This window comes from Ambystoma mexicanum, chromosome 8 (assembly GCF_040938575.1).
Source record: "Ambystoma mexicanum isolate Mex_15411 chromosome 8, UKY_AmexF1_1, whole genome shotgun sequence".
Taxonomy (NCBI): domain Eukaryota; kingdom Metazoa; phylum Chordata; class Amphibia; order Caudata; family Ambystomatidae; genus Ambystoma; species Ambystoma mexicanum.
This window is the reverse complement of record NC_090929.1, coordinates 673,611,472-673,630,667: the sequence shown is the minus strand read 5'-3', so window position 1 is coordinate 673,630,667 and position 19,196 is coordinate 673,611,472. Positions and strand designations below refer to the sequence as shown.

General features: G+C 44.9%; 1 protein-coding gene across 1 annotated transcript in view; it reads right to left on the bottom strand.

Annotated features, from left to right (window-relative positions):
- Positions 1 to 19,196, bottom strand: part of NFKB2 (nuclear factor kappa B subunit 2) — a 190,652-nt gene that overhangs the window by 29,486 nt on the left and 141,970 nt on the right. The window contains exons 17-18 of the mRNA XM_069610468.1: positions 16,058 to 16,160; positions 8,486 to 8,757 (exon numbers count right to left, since the gene is read on the bottom strand). Coding sequence (XP_069466569.1) covers positions 8,486 to 8,757; positions 16,058 to 16,160 — 375 coding nt within the window. The remainder of the gene's footprint in view (positions 1 to 8,485; positions 8,758 to 16,057; positions 16,161 to 19,196) is intronic.

The window sequence follows — 19,196 nt, the reverse complement described above, 5'->3', positions numbered from 1 at the left end:
CAATAATTTTAGTATGGTTAAACCATGGCATCTTGCTTTGACTACCTCATGGCTGTAACCTCTTGAGAAAGTAACCTGTGCGCGTAATCTTCCAGTCCTTTTCATGGTGCAGCGGTGATGCCCAGATTCAAACTTCCAGTCATCTGCGTCATCGAACTTGGGTACAGAAATGCAATCTTTTGCTCATGAGCATACATGAATATGCAACGCAGCAGTACCACCTGATAATCCCTCTGTAGGTACTGGAGGGTTCAGCACATTCATTCATCGAATTAACCATTTCCTAATGAACAACACCAAAAAGATGCATTCCCCCTCAAAACTCATGATCCACTTGACACAAAATTAGAGAGATTACATTAATTCATGCATTTCATTTTATTTATATATTGCATATTTGTATGGCGACTATACACAGGAGTTTCCAGGCGCCACAAGACAAGATGGGGGAAGGGGACATGGAAATCACAAAAGTAGAACAACAAAAAACGGTTATAAGGGCCGTGTGACCATTGTATTGTGCAAGTGCATGACAAGGTGATAAGTGCAGGGGGCTAGGGGATAGAGTGAGAAATGCAGGAGGGGGGTACACCAACGGGTGGGTGCTGGATAGTGCTGAGGGGGCCAGGCGGCAAGTGTCAAGGGGAGAAGGGGGCAAGGGAGGATGAGTGTGGTGGCCAGGAAAGGACCAGGCTGGGCTAGTCCGGGAAAGGGAGCCTGAGGACAAGTGCTTGCAGAGGATGCTGGGGGGACTGGTAAGGGGAGGTCTGGCCCCTGTATGACTGAAGGGACCAGGCCCCAGTCGCAGCAGCAGATGGAGAGGGAGTGGGAGAGGGAAGCAAGAGGAGAAAAGGAAAGTCTTGAGAAGTTTCTGGAATTTAAGACTATCCGGCTCAAGTCTATGGGAGGAGTCAGCCGAGGAAAGGGATCTACCTCCCACTCTCTGCTTGGAGAAACATTTGACCTGCAGAGAGTTGTAGCCAGAAGACAAAAGGACTCAGGCTGGAGGTATTTCGGGAGAGAAAGCTGGATGTAAAGAGGTCCCAGGCGCCAGACAGCCTTGTGGATGATGCAAAGGGTCTTGAATTTGTTCCTTGTTGTCACCGGGAGCCAATGGAGAGATTTTAGGGCTGCAGAGATGCAGTCCATGGGCTTGAGGCCAAGGATAAGTCTTGCAGTCCTATTCTGGATTAGTTGAAGGGACAAAGGGAGGAAAGGGGCATGTTGAGGAAGAGGCTATTGCTGTAGTCAATCCTAGTGAGAACCAGGGCTCTGGAGACATTGAGCTTCTGGGGGAAGGCGATGAAAGGTAGAATGCCCCTGAAGAGAAGAAGCTGAAAATTGGACTTCTTGGCAAGGTCCATGATGCGTGTAATCTATTCATAGATGACACTGGTCCTTTATATGCACCACCACACAGTTGTCATTGCTCTTCCTCACAGCACTGATTAGTCTTCTGCCCCAATGTGGGTGCATTAGAAAGATTTTTAATGTCATCATAAGTCCAGAGTTTGTTGCCTTGCTGATCCTTAGCATTGTACGCATGTGATCGATTTTCAGTTCAATTGTCGAAAAGCCTTAAATGTCACCAAATATGCCTATTGAACTAGCTGCGAATCATTAACTTTCTCCAATAGTGCACCTACACCTATGCACATGCAGGAGATGGATATAGTGGACCCCAAATGAGTTAAGGTTGCTTTAATAACTCCACTGCTGAATCTGAGGTTTTGTATCTCTTATGCGTAAGAGAATTTCTCTTCTGATGCAACTGTCACTAAACTCCGACTAGTGTGGCCAGCCTTCCAGATACGGTGGACCTTCCCTTCAGAAGTTCTTCTGTAATCAGCGATTCATTCAACTGTTGGACATTGGCTATTAGCACTTATAGTGCCTCCTCACCCAACTCTGCTCCCCAGTTTTGAAGACGAAAGCTGGATTTTAGGCCAATTTAGGCATAGAAAGAAAATAGGTGAATGTTTGGTGTACATTGGTCCATATAACGCCAAGTTGTAGACCATGAAGCAATGCCTCTTTCTTTGGAGAACAGGTAGAAACCATCACTACAGAATTCTGTTGAGCTCTGGAACGTATTCATCTCCTAATTTACAGAGTAGGTTGATTATAATAGTAGCTAAAATGGAAGCCCAGTACTGGAGCATTGAGTCTCGTGCAATGCAATCATCTGGTAAACCCACTCATTTAATGAGAGAACGTAATAATTGTACTATTTAATATACACCATACATGAAAGAGATCCTCTTCATCTGCATTAAAAAGACTTTCAACGCTCATCTCTGGAACTACAACCTCCTGCTCAGCAAATAAAGCAAGCCATGCAGTTGCTTACCCAAGGGTGGGCCGCTACAGGGACTGGGCTTTTATGGCCTGAAAAAGAGGCATGCATGTCGAAACCTGCAGATTGCTGGAGTATGAGAATGGTGTGTGCCATGATTGCAGGTCTTTAGTAAAGCACTGTGGGTAGAAACCTAACTCACAGAATAGAACTTGCCTGTTCCTTTGGCACCAAGGCACAGGGGGAGTCACTGCAGAATGAAGAGCGGTCGGTTGCATGGTGTGAGTGCACACAAACACTCACTGTGCAGCAGCTTCACATGGCATATTTGGATATATGTATATAGAAGTTGAATAGTTACAAAATGGAGTGTTCTGTTGGGTTGAGCATGTGCCGGAGAGAAGTGTCTAAATCTGGGCATGTTCAGAACCATGGTGAAATCTCTGGACACGTGTATTGATTGTTGTGGCATTTAGACCATGCTACTGTGTTATGCCCTATGGTCGCACATAGACCACACTACTGTGTTGTGCCCTATGGTCGCATATAGACCACTCTATTGTGTTGTGCCCTATGGTCGCATAGTGACCATGCTACTGTGTAATGCCCTATGGTCGCATTTAGACCACACTACTGTGTTGTGCCCTATGGTCGCATATAGACCACTCTATTGTGTTGTGCCCTATGGTCGCATAGTGACCACGCTATTGTGTTATGCCCTATGGTCGCATAGTGACCACGCTATTGTATTGTGCCTTATGGTCGCATTTAGACCACACTACTGTGTTGCGCCCTATGGTCGCATATAGACCACTCTATTTTGTTGTGCCCTATGGTCGCATATAGACCACTCTATTGTGTTGTGCCCTATGGTCGCATATAGACCACTCTATTGTGTTGTGCCCTATGGTCGCATATAGACCACTCTATTGTGTTGTGCCCTATGGTCGCATAGTGACCACGCCACTTTGTTATGCCCTATAGTCGCACAGTGACCACGCCACTGTGTAATGCCCTATGGTCGCATATAGACCACACTAATGTGTTGTGCCCCATGGTCGCATAGTGACCACGCTACTGTGTTATGCCCTATGGTCGCATAGTGACCACGCTACTGTGTTTGCCCTATGGTTGCATATAGACCACGCTATTGTATTGTGCCTTATGGTCACATTTAGACCACACTATTGTGTTGTACCCTATGGTCGCACCGATGCCCTTCATCCGACAATCCTCTGCACGGCGCATCGCCCCTAGCACACACATTATGCTACTTTGCCTTACCGTGATCATGTTCCCCTTCTGTGTCATGCAAAGTAATATACTTTGCAACGGTAACAGCTACATAACCCATAAAAATGGACTAGCTAGACCCGCCTGCCCAAGACATTACCCTATCGTCTGCCCCACACCATTCCTGCCCACTACTCCAGCCTTCCTCCCGGTCTCACAATTTGCTTATCCTACCCATGACCACGCACAGCATTACGATGTCCTAGACAATAAGAGTGCAGATAGATCCAAGCAGAACCCTACCGACATTAGAGCACCCTGCCCCACCCATCATCACAGCCCCTCCACGATGACCGACCTTACTGTCTCTCAAGCAACCACCCTTATCCCTACCGATCGCAACAATAGACTTGGTGCCAGAATCCACCACAAAACTAGCAAACGCCCAGCTAAACTACCCAACAAAACTAACAAGTACACTATAACCCCCATCAACTCTACCCTCCATACACTAAAAGGAGCTCTTCTAAATGTTAGATCACTAGTCGCCCATTCCATAGAAGTCAGCGACATCATTCTGACTAACAACCTAGACTTCCTTGCTATGACAGAAACTTGGTTACATGAGGCTGCGGGACCATCCCTTACCCTAGCCATCCCTGACAACTACACTATCCTCAGAGTAGACAGACCTAACGCTCGAGGAGGTGGTGTAGCCCTCATCTTTAAGTCCTCACTTGATATCAGACTAGGCTCCTCTCCTCTACTCAAATCATGTGAACACCTTACAGTTAAACTACAAACCTCCCCGAAGAGTACTATCACTATGCACCTAATCTACAGACCCGCGGGTCCACCTGGCTCATTTGAGGAAGATATCACCTCCCTAGTAGCCGAAAGCTCCAAACCTTCAGCACAAATGATTATACTGGGAGACTTCAATCTCGGGTTTAATGACCCTCTTGACACCCCTGCCATTGCCCTGGCCACGGCATTAGAGGAGCATGGCCTCCTTCAACTCTGCTCCAAACCCACCCACTCGAAAGGCAGAATCCTTGACTGGGCAACCGCCCTCAATTGCAACATCACCCTAAAGGACCCTGTACAGCTCATCTGGACGGATCACCACTTCCTCCCCCTTGACATTAATATCAACAACCTAGTGCACAAAAGGCCTATTATTGCTCCGGCCTGCCTAACTAGGAAAAAGAGCAACATCACAGCTGAAGCCTTAATGCCTCTGGTGACCCCCATTCTGAACGCCCTACCAACTACAACTGACTTAAACTCGCTGGTCAACGCCTATAATGACTCCATGGCTAAAGCTATCGACACCATTGCCCCATTAAAAATGCGCAAAGGGAAACCTAAAGCGCACCTGAATACGTGGTACACCCCAGAGCTCAAACTTCTCCGACTACAAAAAAGCAAACTTGAATCACTATGGAAATCGGTGCCTTCAGTAGACAATAGAACCAACCTTACCAATATCTCCACCCTCTACAAAAATGAGATCACACGTGCTAAGAAAGAATCTCTTAATTCCAGGATCTCACAGGCAGGCTCCAGCACAAAAGAGCTCTTTAACATCTTAAAGGAATTAGAAAACCCCACTCCTCCCGAAGATACCTGCACAAAGGATAAACCTTGGTGCACAGGGATCCAGAATGCCCTTGCCAACAAAATTTCAGGGCTCCAAACTAAAATTGGAAACAAACGGCAACAGCTCACTCATGACCCCACCTCCAGACCCACCCATCCCCCACTCACCGCCACTAGCTCAGGCTTCACCTTCAAAAAGGTTACCATACCTTAAGTACAAAAAATTATAGCATCCTTGAAACCCTCGAACTGCAAGGGGGACAGTTGCCCCGCACAGATTATCAAGGATGCTGCCAGGGATCTCTCCCCCTTCATCACCAAATTAATAAACTTGTCTTTTTCTAACAACATGGTCCCAAGTAATCTGAAACAATCCTGGGTCCTACCCTTGCTAAAAAAACAGACCCTCGACCCAGACATACCCACAAATTATAGACCCATTACCACTGTCCCATTTTTACTAAAGATTCTTGACAGAGTGGCCTATTTACAAATTCAGGATTACCTTGAAACTAACCTATTACTAGGTATTCGCCAATCTGGCTTTCGTCCCCAACATGGGACGGAAACGGCCCTTGTTGATCTCAAGAGCCAGATAGACGAAATCAAAGATAAAGGGAGGGCTGCCATCCTGCTTCTCCTCGACCTCTCCGCTGCCTTTGACCTGGTTGACCACAAAATCTTGTGCAACCACTTATCATCGGCAGCACACTTCTCCCACTCGGCGGTCACATGGATCCAATCCTTCCTGGACAACAGGACCATGCGAGTCTTCTCACCCATAGCAGCAGCCGACCCTATTCCAATTACCTGCGGTGTCCCACAAGGATCTTGTGTTTCACCCACTTTGTATAATATATTTACAAAGCCCCTATTCGATAAACTGGACCATCTGGGTGTCACCTACACCAACTACGCAGATGACACCCAGATACTCCTCACTTTATCAGGCAACTACAACGCGGACGCCAACAGGATCGGTGAAGTCTTTTCCATCATTCAGGCATGGATGGCCACACATGGCCTCTGCCTGAACGATGACAAGACTGAACTGCTCCTTGTCGGCTCACCCAACACTATCCGGAATCTCAGCCCTAGCTACTCTAGCTTCATCATTGACGGCAACACCATTCCCACTGCCAAAAGTGTAAAAACTCTGGGTTTCTATCTCGACACTAACACCAACTTCGCCAAACAAATTAATATGACCGCCTCAGCCACTGCTTACACTGGGAAACTAATCAGAGCCTGCAGACCTTTGATATCCCCCAACAATTGCCTTACTCTAGCCAGAGCACTTATACAATCCAAACTGGATTATTGCAACAGCCTGTATGTAGGTGCCAATAAATCGGTTGTCAATAAACTGCAAGTTCTACAAAACAATGCACTCCGTGCCGCCCTTAATATTCCCAGAAGAGAACATATCTCAGCCACAAGAATCACATGCAAATGGCTCTCCATCCAACAAAAAATAGACCTAAAAACTATCTGCCTCACCTACAAAGCTCTTAACCACCTGGCCCCGCCTTATTTAACCGATAAATTCACCTTAAGACAGAATATTAGAACCACCAGATCCTCTAATACACTACAACTGACAGTGCCCAAATACTCCCTAAAAAGAGCCGGTGGATCCAGCTTCCCAGTTCTAGCCTCACAATTATGGAACACTATTCCACTGGACATCAAATCTACCCCTACATTTCAACCTTTCAGAACTAAGATCATCACCTGGTTACTCAACAAATAACTAGCACTGTATGTATGTATGTATCCGCTACGATGTTACTAATTCTACTATAACTGCGTTCATAACTGCTTTTGTAACTATACATATGCTGCACAAATGTACAAATGTTCTTACCTATGCCTGTAACCTGATGCTTAAGCACCCATATGCCTCTGGGTCAGGAGCGCTATACAAAATAAATAAACAAACAAACAAACAAACTCTGGAGATCGCGCTACAAATGATAGCGCAACTTTCCATCTGCACCCTACACCAAGGACAGGGTCTGAGAGACGCCTTGTGTTGCAACATGGAATGATTCTGCTGAACTGATCAGCCTTTCCTCGTCAATCAAATTGTTTTTTTTCCCCATCCCTGTACTACAACTTAGCGTAACTACTGCCAAGACCTACTTTGAAGCGAGCTACCTTTATAGTCGGGGGTCCTTACATGATTCATCATGGAAGCTCGTAAGCCTCAGTGTAGCAGAAGAAAACAGGTTCAAGTCAGCGGTCACTGAAAAATAAAATGCCTGTGCAGTCCTAAAAAGCCCTCTCAGAGGAGAAAATGCAGACCTTTGCCATTGGGAAAATAGGTAAAAGAAAAAAGATTATGAATTGGAACGTTAATATTACATTTCATTAAACAGACATTCAGACCTTTAAGTTCCACTTATATTACAAATGTCTCATGCATTACAGGGGTAAAAATGTAAAGTTGCAAGCTACTAGCCAGCCATAAAAAGTCACTCGCCACTCAACTCTACACATACACAGAGCACACTGTTTTTTACTCTCCAAGAGAGTGCCCGTTATGTGCCCTTATGTAGTGTGATACTCATTTGTACAAGAAATTGCATCTTTTGTGAAAGAGAAAGGGCTACCTTCAAGAAAAGGCGGAAATCAGCCTGTGTAAACCCTGAAATCCGCATGCTGTGTTCAAATGTTCACACAGAATTGTTGGTTACCAATATATAATAGTGAACAATGTAGTGTTTAAAATGGACCCAACTAATGCATATATGTGGGACACAAGTAATCTCTGGGAAGCCCTTTTGTAACCACATATCCATTTTTCAGACAGTCCAACAGAATCTCACCGGTGGGGTTGGGGAAATCAGGTCCTCGTAGTAGTATTAAGGTATTGAAAGGCGTTAAAGGCTGGCTCACAAAGACATTCAGAAAGACTTGCGATGCCACAGGTTGGAAACACGATGAAGGGAAAGCGGACTGCAACTCGAAACACCGGGCTGGGTGCCTTGCAGAACTAGATTCCGGTCCAGAGAGGTCCAGGCAATAGAGGGTTGAACGTCACATACTACACCTTGTGCCCCGGTAACAGAGCACAGCTGAGTAATTTAAAATCTTTGCGAGAGGGTATTTAGTTGGGCAAAGGGTTGCGTGCCAATGATTAAGAGGCACAGCCCTTTCCTACTGTACCTTGGTTTAGCAGATGTTTCTGATATTGTTAAAATGATTTCGCTTTCTTTTTTCAAAATGTATTCCATAGTCTATGCATTGCTCGTAAACCAGATGTTTGTTCAATGCAAAGAACATCTATAGCTACAATACACAAAGGTTCATACATATGTAAGCACAAACCCACACAAGATCCTACATTACCTTCTGACTTCGCGTTAAGTCGAGAGGTGTGTGCCCATAGGGTTGTGTGGACTTGCCGCAGGAAAGCTTCCTTTTTCTCCTCTTAGTGTCTGGTCCAAGTTCAGGATCCAGGTCTGTGATGATCATGTGTTCGTCCGCCTCGCCGGTACCTTCCAGCTCGTCGGAGTCCAGGTCTAGTTGCAGGTCTGCCTCAGAGTCGCGGTCACTGTCACTGCTCGAGTCGCTTGACGACACAGACATTGGCTCATCGTTCTCAGAAAAAACATCAGCTCCTACAACATTAGTAAAAAGTGGACTGTTTGAGATTCACAAGTTAGCAAAGAAAAAAGGATTACTGGAGGTAAATTAACAATTCAATTTTTAACCGGTCGGGGCTGGTGAAAAGTTGCTTATTGTTCATTTCAAACAACTCCCATTGCAAGTAATGTACACGTTCTATATCAAATAGTGCAAAAACATGCTTTTTGCAATCAAGGGATTTATCAGCTATTTATTTGAAGTTTACATTTTTGGGAGTTCTTCAACCACTGCAGTAGGTGGTGGCACCTTTCCCTACATCAGCATGAAGGTCGAACTATGGGGTTGTTTGCGGCTTATTGGTTACTTTGTGCCTCAACGAAAAAGAAACCTATTCCGAAGCCTGGTCCAACTTTTCCTATGGAAACTTGCCATGGTTTCCTTTTGGGCCCATGGCTACCTGCAATTGAAAGCTTTTGAATTGTCTTACTGGGAATTAGGTGTTCAGTGATGGCCATGGAGCTGGAAGGATACATGCACTCCAGTAAGTCAAAAAAGTAAGGAGGTTCAAAATATTTTCTGAGGGAAGCCAACTTTGTCAGACAGGCTGGCATTGGTTCCTCATTCATACACATGCTTCCCATTACAAAACTCAAAACTGGCTTAACCCTTTCACGCTCTCTACTTTACCGCTCAGGATTCAAGTATTACTCCCTACTGGCACGCAAAGTTTCTTTTAACCCAAGATCTTCCTTCATCGTGAGGGGTTTTGAAATGCACCGCCCCTTCAGCCGCAAGAGTGCTCAGCCTCCCCAGCCCCATGGCTGACAGCACATGCCCTTATATATAGTGCAATGTTCTTTGCAAATGCTAAAGATCACGCTCTCCACTATGTTTCCCCAAATCATTTTGTTGTTCATGCTTCCTTATTGAGTAATTCAAGGTAATTGTAAAATTCCCAGAACAAGATGGCAATGCTCTGAGTGTATTGCCAAATCAGGCAGCCGAGATCAAGGTCTAGACTTTAGAAAAGGGTCCACAACACTAAAGAAGTAGGTTAAGAACTTGAGATGCCATTTGAAAAGAGAAGTAAAAGCGGGAGCCAAAATGATGCGCCGAATGTCTGGCACTCCAAATATTGACTGCATACAGAATTTCACGGATGCTGTGAAAATGAGTCGAACCAAGGCAGATATAATGAGAACATTAGTGCTGTCCTCACCCTCTCTCACATTCTCTCCCTCAAGACGTTGCCAGGGATGCTCTCGCCTTTCCTCAAGCAGAAGGCAAGGAACTTTCATTTGGTCTTCACAGAACAAGTGCCTTGACGATTAATTCATACCTGATCCTATTCACTTAATTACTGCTCTTTGGTCCATATTGGGGGGCATCTTTTATAAGGTAACAGCCCTTGGTTTCCCAGATTTCTGCTAGGCCTCACCACCATCAACTTCTCAACCTGGAAATATTTCACATTTACTACACACACACCACCAAGTGTTAGAAGCCTTATTTTGTGTGCCCCCTCTCCTTCCATCCCACCCAGCCCCCGCTCCCCTTTTCCCTCACCCCTCTGTTGTCCTCCATCTTTCCCATTTCCTCCCTTCCTCTTCTTCCCTCTATCCGTCTGTGTCTCTCTCCCTCTTTCGCGGTCACACTCTGCATCTGTCCGTCTCTGAGGAGTAAAATGGGGGCTAGTGGACATTACTATAACTAAATAGGAGGGGTCTTATTAAGCACGCAGGCTAAAAAGAAAAACATCATTTGTCTCCTTTCACCAGATAATTGATGAGCCTACTCCTGATTACTGCCCTCCTGTGCACTGCTCAATGACATACAATGTTTGCTTTGCGTGAACTCACTATTGCTGCGATCATGGCTGGATCTCCATTAGGTAAATGTGGATAAAGGTTACTACTTAAGGAACAATGGAAAAGCTCTGAAGAACTCAACCAAATATTAGCAAAGAAGGATCAGACGTGGAAGGAATTACTTTCCGGATGCAGATTATTTCTATCGTCCTAGCTTAGGTAGTACAAAAAAAAGCCATTTGAACTACAACAAAATCCTTTTACACCTACATGGATCATTCCGACAACAGAGTATTTCTTTATCATTCTTAAAGAACTGATAGACCTCTTCTCTCCCTCCTATCCAGCAATAATACGCAACAATTCAGCATTCTTTATCATCAATACGTTCCAGACTATTTGTGAGCACAAAGTTGGTCTGTCTGAGGGCTTATTCACTCCATCTTCATATGCTTTCCCCCAGTCCATTTTGCAGTTACTTTCTTGGCGGCTTTCACACCTAACAATCTGTATTATCTATTTGCCACATCTCTTGCGTTGAGTCGGGTTCGCCCCTAAACGTCTGTTTGATTATAATCTTGAGAAAACATCTGATCCCGAGCTCTTAAACTCCACTTGGAAATGGTAATCTCGCCCTAGCCTCTGGCCCATTTCTCTCTTGCCTTCAAGTCAGCTATTGGCTCACCCCTACTTATGGGTCAGTTCTGATCTTTCAATGTATTCATTCACCCTCTTAAGGCAGGTATTTGGCCTGGACACAGGACCGTTAGTCCTCATGGCTGTAATTTAAGGTGACTGATGTCGTGCTGGTCAAGTTTGTCCCAACTAAAGCCTTTCACATCATCAACAACAACACTGCCCTACTGGCCACCTGGAACTTCTTGTTATTCGTGGCATTGCTGTAGCTTGGTTTCTCTTCCACCGTTGTCCACTTTTCTACCCATCACTTCTAGTGTCCCCCATGGCTCTTTCCTCACTTTTCTTTGATCTTCGGTTTTGACTTGTGGATTGTGGTATTTATTATTTAGTTTATTTGTTTGATGCGTATATGTGGATGATACCCAACTTGTGATAAACTTGGATATGGGGTCAAGTTCTAGAGGACATATTATTCTGATAGGTGGCTACGATTCCTTGTTGAACTTCTTTCTCTAACCACTGTGCCTCAAGCTGCCTGTCCTCCCTGTTAATTCCTTCAAACCCCTTGCACTTAAACACTATTGCACTCATTCTCTGGGCATCCAGATAAAGCAGGTAGCATCTTTGTGCTTCTTTCACCTCTGTATTCAGAAGGAAGGTTGTCTTCCGTCCCGTGCTGCACGTATTTATGCAGTTACTGCCACTGCCCAATTCTGTGCAGATTATGGCAATGCCCTTTCTGGGCACCCTGAGAAAAAGCTTCTGGCAGATACCGCTGGCTCAGAAATCTGCTGCTCGTTTAGTTACTGGCTTGATTTCATATCACCCCTGTCCTATGGTGTCTTCCTTCACTATCTACCAGATTCTTTTCAAAGTATTATGCATCACGCACCCATGCATCCATCGAATAGAAAGGTTCAGCTTCTCCAGCCTTGCCACCATCTTGCTTTTTATTTCCCTTGGCTTTTGAATACCTTACTCTCTCCCTCTTGTTGACAATGCTCATGCCAAGAAAATATTCTGTAGTATCAGTGTACTTCAAAAACTGTTTAACACAGCACTGACTGGCACAGCTTCACATTGCGTAGCTCTGTAGTTAACAGGATATTGATCAACTCAATAGCATTCACTGAGTAGATATGGCTTTGCTTCATGCTGGATCTTTTGAAAAGAAATAGAATTATATTCAATTCCTCGACACCTTCCCCCAAAGCCTGCAAGAGCTTTGGTACAATCAAGTAGCTTAACTCATTTTTATAGATTATTTAGGAGCCAGTTTTGAGAAAGCCTAAATTTTTCCAGCTCTATCACTGATTAGGGCAGGACTATTAAATTATGCCGAACCAACCATTTAAGCAGATGAAGGATTCCTTGTTCTACTAGAAAGTATACCTCAATTTTCATGCTCTACCTTGTTTGTTTGTTTGTTTATTTATTTGTATAGCGCAGCCAGGCCCGAAGGTAACCGGGCGCATATCTGAACAGTAGATTACAAGAATGAGACATAGTTAGACGAGTGGTTACAATTAAGGCATGGTTACAGTTAACGTAGCAAACAATTTATACAATGGTGCAGTATCATTCAGAGCAGTAAATAGACCCCATGATCCCCATAGTCATGCTGAGAGTCTGGCTGTGACCAATGGTTCATGTGTAGTGGTTAACCAGAGCTTTGCTTTGTGTTTGAATGAGTTAAAAGACGGTAGATTTCTAATAGTGAGTGACTGAACTTCCTCACGCATCCATGCGCTGGTGTGTAAGGCTGTGCGCCCACATGTGATTTCGATAGGACCCCTGCCTTCCCAACGAATGTCCATACGCCAAATGTATGCGACCCCATGGATCACATGGATTTTGACAAGGCCCCCTTTATTCCTGTACTGCTCCTCTCTAGCACTTTGGGGTGTGCAGCCATGCTGCACATGCTTCACTGTCCTTTCTCTGTTCCCTCTCGTCGCTCAATGTACAGGCATTGGCCTATTCTCAGAGGATAATCTCTTCCCTTCTTACCCTTCCGCTGCTGATCTGCACCCAAATGATTTTCCTGGACCCTTCCGTTAGCTGTTGCTGAGGATCCATAGCATTTTGTTTTCAACTCTTTCCTGTTTTTTGGGTGACCCCCCCCCCTGTCCTTCGAGTACTCGTAATTACCGCTACTGCAAACCCTACCTTATACATTCCACATTATTTAATTTCTATTCAATAACCCATGCCTTACCACGTGTTGACACTGTTTACATGATGTATAGAGGATGGTTTTGTTTTTGCATTTGACCACACTTCCTAAATTCTTGTAGTCTCAGTGGTTTATTTCCTAATCGGCAATTGGACATCATTCTGGCTTGGTTTGTTCCTTCAAAAAATTCAAAACGAAATAAATAAATATGTTACAATGGACCAAGTGTAAATGTACCCAGTCTTTGCTGTGGTAGGATGGACAACATATAGCTCTGTGGAACCGTATAGTGCCCGATTGGACAGCAGGACCTACTGTTAAGGGATCCTGTTGTGAAAAAAAGGAAACCAAAGTGGTGCCAACAGTAAGCATGGTAAGGTTTCAGGTTGAAGACCCATCTGGCTCGCATCAGACTGATAGTTTTGGGGGCTGCACCGGCGGCACAGGTCTCGGTGCAACTCGCAGCTAACAGGTCCAAAAAGCAATGGAGCCAACTATGTCCTCCACTCATCTGTATTTCATAAATGACTGGCAGGTTTGATGGATAAAGGCAATTGTACTACAACATTTTACAAAGCATCAAAATAACCTGGAGTGATTACAGCAATCTATGAAAGCAGAATTGTTAATAAAACCATGGAGACAGAGGGAGAACCCATGATTGTGGGATCAAATCGACTCCCAGGCTTTAATGGCAAAGCAATAAATTGGGGAATGGCATTATTCCAACTGATCATAATCGCCACCAGGATTGTACAATTACTGTACCGTTTTTAGTACAACCGCCCAAAATGTCGACTTGTAAAAAGAAATTCGACCACCTCTTCACCCCATATATGTGGGTTGAAGGGTATAGTATATAATGAATACAGGGGGGCTACAGGGGTCCCTCTGCATATATATGGGTTGAAAAGGGAGTCAAAATAAAAAAGTCAACATTTTGGGGAGGGGGGCCACAGTAAAAACGGCTCTGTTATCACATAGATCCATCGCCACCCAGACATCTATAAGGATATTTGCCCAATCCTTTCACCTTTTTCCCCCCTTTCACGCACAATGAATGAATGTGGAAGAAAGACTACCGGGCCAAGAGACAAAGCAATGCATGGCGGCCGCAGTGCATAAGTTAGTTGAATTTGCTTGGCACAAAGTACCTAGGAAGGGATGTTGCCAACAGCAGTGGACCAGTAAAGGGAGACACAACAAGGAGGTGGAGGAAAGGGGGGGGGGGGGTGGGACTGGACAGACATCACAGGGACTAGGTCTATATTAAGTGTGCTAGAGAAGTCGAGTCAATTGCCCTTGTGGCAAATTTCTGTACCCCACTTCCTGTTCTCCTCAATACCTGCCTACTCAGTCGCAGATACCATCAACATATTGTGAAGGCACCCCACCCCGGGACTGTCTCTGCCTACTTTACGGTTTTCTTTGTACGTCATTGCTGACACCCCAACCTTCAATAGATGCAAAATATGTAAAACATCGGAGCACACAAAAGTGGGCAGGTGATTTGCAGTGCAACACACAGTGGAATGGAGGCAATCCAGGCTCAGCCAGAATGCCCAGGATGTGGCCTATGTTGATAGCTCCAGACCCCATCCCAAGCATTCTGATCAAGCATTAGGCAGACTAGAACTGCTGCTGGGCTCTAATAAAGGATAACATGTTAATAGGTCTGGAAACCTTCCTTTTCTCTTCTTCCTTCCCTCTTCCCCTCCCCTGTTAATGTCCCTGTCTGCTTCTTGAATGGCTGCCTGGTTCCTTCAGAGTTCTTCAGGGAACCAGGCCCTTCCGCTTCCATTCTACCCCTGCACTTGGTCTCCCCGGATCCCCCCTTCTCAACCTGCAATTGCCTTTCCAGGCCCCTTCCCCTGCACTTGTCTGGCCGGGCCTGCACCCTGGTAGCCCTTCCAGCCCCTTACCTCGCACTAAGCTCGTGGACCATAATTTCCCTGAACTCTCTGCTTCACCTGACTCTGTGCACCTGGCCTCCCCAGGCACTCGCTTTACCTCACGGGCCCTTCCGCCCTGACCAGCACCTCCCCCCTCCCCTTTCGCTTACACTTCTCTTACTGCATGTGCCCGTTCCGAATGTCACAAGGCCTAGTAGGATTGTTTGTGTTTTGTCCTCCATGTTTCCCCCACCCTCTTGTCTTGTTGCGCCTTGAAACACATTGTCTATAGGCGCATTATAAATACCCAAATAAATAAATAAAATAACATGTAAAGTGCTACGAGATACAATACTGGGAAATAATGGACATTTCATGCAGGTGTAGCTAAAACGGATGTTGTGCTTCCAAACAGCACTTGGGTCCTCTGCCTAGGACACGTTTTACACATATGCATGTTATTCGCTTTTTTTAAGCGTTTGACATAGTGATACATTTCACTTATTGGTCAAACAGAGAGAAAGTGGCCTGTCCAGGATCATATAATTTGATGAAGTGGGGAAACCAGGATAAAAACTCATATCTCAAACTTCCACAACAGAAACCCAAAAATCTGTAGCAGATGACAATGCATTGTAGGCGTGTCTAAAGAGCAGATGTCTGGGAAGTAATCAGCTTCACTGTGCGCTTAATTGGCACGATTTGGGGTTTTACCTGTGGAAAGAGAGTTTAGGAGGAGTCTTAACAGTTAAGTTAAGCTACATAATAAATTGGGACTATATCTGGCAAGAAGCGTGCAAGGGAAACAAAGAGTTACCTGATTTAATGAGCATTTTCGTGAGGATCGGGGATCCGATGGCAGCAGACAAGTGCAGAGGGGTGTCCCCAGCAAACGTCCGAACATTGACATCAGCCCCCAACTGGAAGAAAAATAAAATACAAGAGTGAAACAGAGTTATAGGCAGCATCTGAGAGGGTGGAGGTCAGGCAATGGAACTTCCTTATCCCTTCGCCCCAATAACAGCAAAGCAGCAGTGCACCGCACCCATGAATAGCACCCAACATAGAATCTGAGCCATCAGTCCCAGCATAGAATACAGGGCAGCTGCAAGGTCAATGAACCATTGAGCTGCAGACACAGATTCCTCCTCATCAGGAGCTCACCTTAATTGGATAGGAATGTACATGTATCCCACCACCTCCTCTCCACGTGTTTACCAGACAACTGCCTTCCCCAACACCCACTAACTGGGAATCATGTTGCTTCTGATTGCCTGCTCATTGGGGTTAAAGTAGCTAGCATGGCTTTTATCAGCTTTTTCCAGCTCTTTCAATCTGGACGTGTAATGTCTGAGTGAGTATAATCATATAAATCCTAAGTCTGAACGGACATTGTTGACCTCTCTGTATAGTAGGATTGTGAAACAAGTACTTACAAGGTAGCATCCCCTTCCCTCTTCTTGCATTAAACCAATAGCATGCCTTGCTACCCACAACCTTTTTTCTGATTTCCAAGGGAGAGAATTACCTGAGAATGACGCACAAGCCGGAATTAGAACCACCGAAAGCCATCATTGGTATTGTTCACCCTCCTTCTTCCTTCTTTTCAATCATTTGCACACAAAGGATGTTGCGGGAAGTGAATTAAGGGCCATCAAGAAATTCATACTGGAGTAATCTGGCTTCTAAGCACTGTACAAATAGGCTTTGTTATTACCCAAATTGATGGTTCTCCACTTATCGGCCAATCAAGGAGGAAGGACTGAGTCCACCCTGCCAGCTGCATGTTGTATGCATATATTTCAAGTGAGTGCTGAATTTGCTGCTCTGTGCATCCTATTAGCCAACATAGCGCTTACAAAAGGCCAAAGGTAATGATAACCAATATGGTAATACAGTACAAGCCAGGAGACACTGAACATCTTGAACAAAAATTAAAACAATGACCTAGCTACCACCTTTAATCGGAGAGGAAAGGAAACAAATACCAGTGAAATTGAAGCACAGTATTGACAATTGCGGCACATTTGCATGGTCTTTTGTATAAATGCTAGACTCAACCTTGCACTGTATTAACCATCTTGTCCTAATCATATTTGGAAAGAAGGACTCATTGAATCCATCTTCTCTGAATATGGGTAGCCGAATGCTGAGCCGCCGATTGACCCACACAGCGAACATTGGAGGTTAAAAAGCATAAAAGTCTGCTTTCTTTATTCAGTGTTCGTTGATGCGGACATGGAAGGGTAGAGGGGAACACAGGAAGAGAAGACAATGAGAAGGGGAGGAGAGGAGTTGGGAGCTGTTGGGGTGGTCAGGAGAGGTCCCACCGAAATAGAGGGGTTCATGTTGCGCGCGCCATATTTGTGACGGGGGGGGAGTGGTGAAATTGGCGCAATGTCTCCATTTTATATCTATCCAGTGTAGTTAAATGTGAATGGGATGTGTTACTTCAAGTGTTAATCTGTGTCCAAGTTGATACATATTAGATTTGCACGTGCGTAGCAAGATAAATGCACACTGATATACATACACAGGGAATTTATAAATCTACATGTAGTGGTTTTTTTAAATAAATGGATTAAACTCTGCAGCCATGAATTCACAAGATCAATTCTGAGCGTCTGGAAACAACTGTTTTTGCAGGGTTTCAGAGGCCAGAGGAGAGGTAATGAGTAACTACGACCTTAGCATATGGTCAGCTAACAAACCAACCAGGTTTTTTATGGCCTCTTAGTTTCGCAGAAGGCAGTTGTAAACTTTTCTAAGTGCATGGGAGCTTGCAGAGGGATCTGATCATTTGCTTTTGACCACAAATAAATGTGGGGTGAAGTGTCGCTCGAGGCCAGATTGACTGATACTCATGGGTTTTGATTGCTTTCTCAGGATAGGACATGCATGCTGAAATGGTAGTTGTATAGATTAGCATGTTTCAGAGACACCAGTAAAGTCAGGGTGGGTGAGATGGCTATTGTCATTTCAAAGGGAACCTGTTTATCCTCCTTCTCCTCATGTCATTTGAAGTATTCATGTAAACCATGTGCAATTACGTTTAGGTTTAAGAGGTCTCAGACCAGCTAGAACGTGTAATAAATTATGTTTGTATGTGAAAGTGTAACTGTATGATGATGTCATGACCTACCATGGACAAATCCTGAAAAGGGGTGTGTTGTACACATGAGCTGAAGATGGTAGTTAAGATAACTGCAACCAACGAGAATGGGAGAATTGGAGAAAGATTGGATTTCTTTTGTATAGGTTTTGTCCAGTCACATGTGGGGGGTACATTGTAATACAAAATATATGAGTGTTTTAACTGTTGCAAAACGGTAAATAATGTATCAACCTATGTGGTTCCGAGAGATTTAGGTTAGTTTGACTCCACAGCGCCATTAGCCCCTCCCTGGACGATTGTACAATAAACTTGCTTTACGTACAAATATGCACTTGCTTCTTAAGTGGTGGGCCTGCCTTGGGTTAAGGTGATTAGGGGCCCATCCCCACAGGGCATAGCGTGGGGATAAAGGGCCTGGGAGGACACGACAGAGGGTGCAGGCAGGGGGCATTGTGCAGGCTGGGTCCCAGGGTGTGGGGCATAGACCCTTATTGCACATACATTTTCTTTTTTTTAAATATATTTATTGTTTTTTCAAATACAATACAACCAGCATCATCAACATAGTAATCAGTTATGTGTCAATAGTAACTCCCCCACTTCCCTCCCCCCCCAATGTAAACCCAGACCGGGACGTTGGGCTGTCTACTGTTTGCACTAAGGTGAGCCTGGACTGTCCAGGTCCTCGCCTGAGGAGCTGTCTTCTTTAGGGCGGAACAGAGCTGCTGTGAGGGCTATCCATTGTAAAAGGTCCTCAGAGTCGCCAATTTTTTGTTGTCGGTGCGCCAGCTCCCAGGCCCCGGTTTCGGCCACAGTCCATCTACGGAGGTCTTCCCACCAT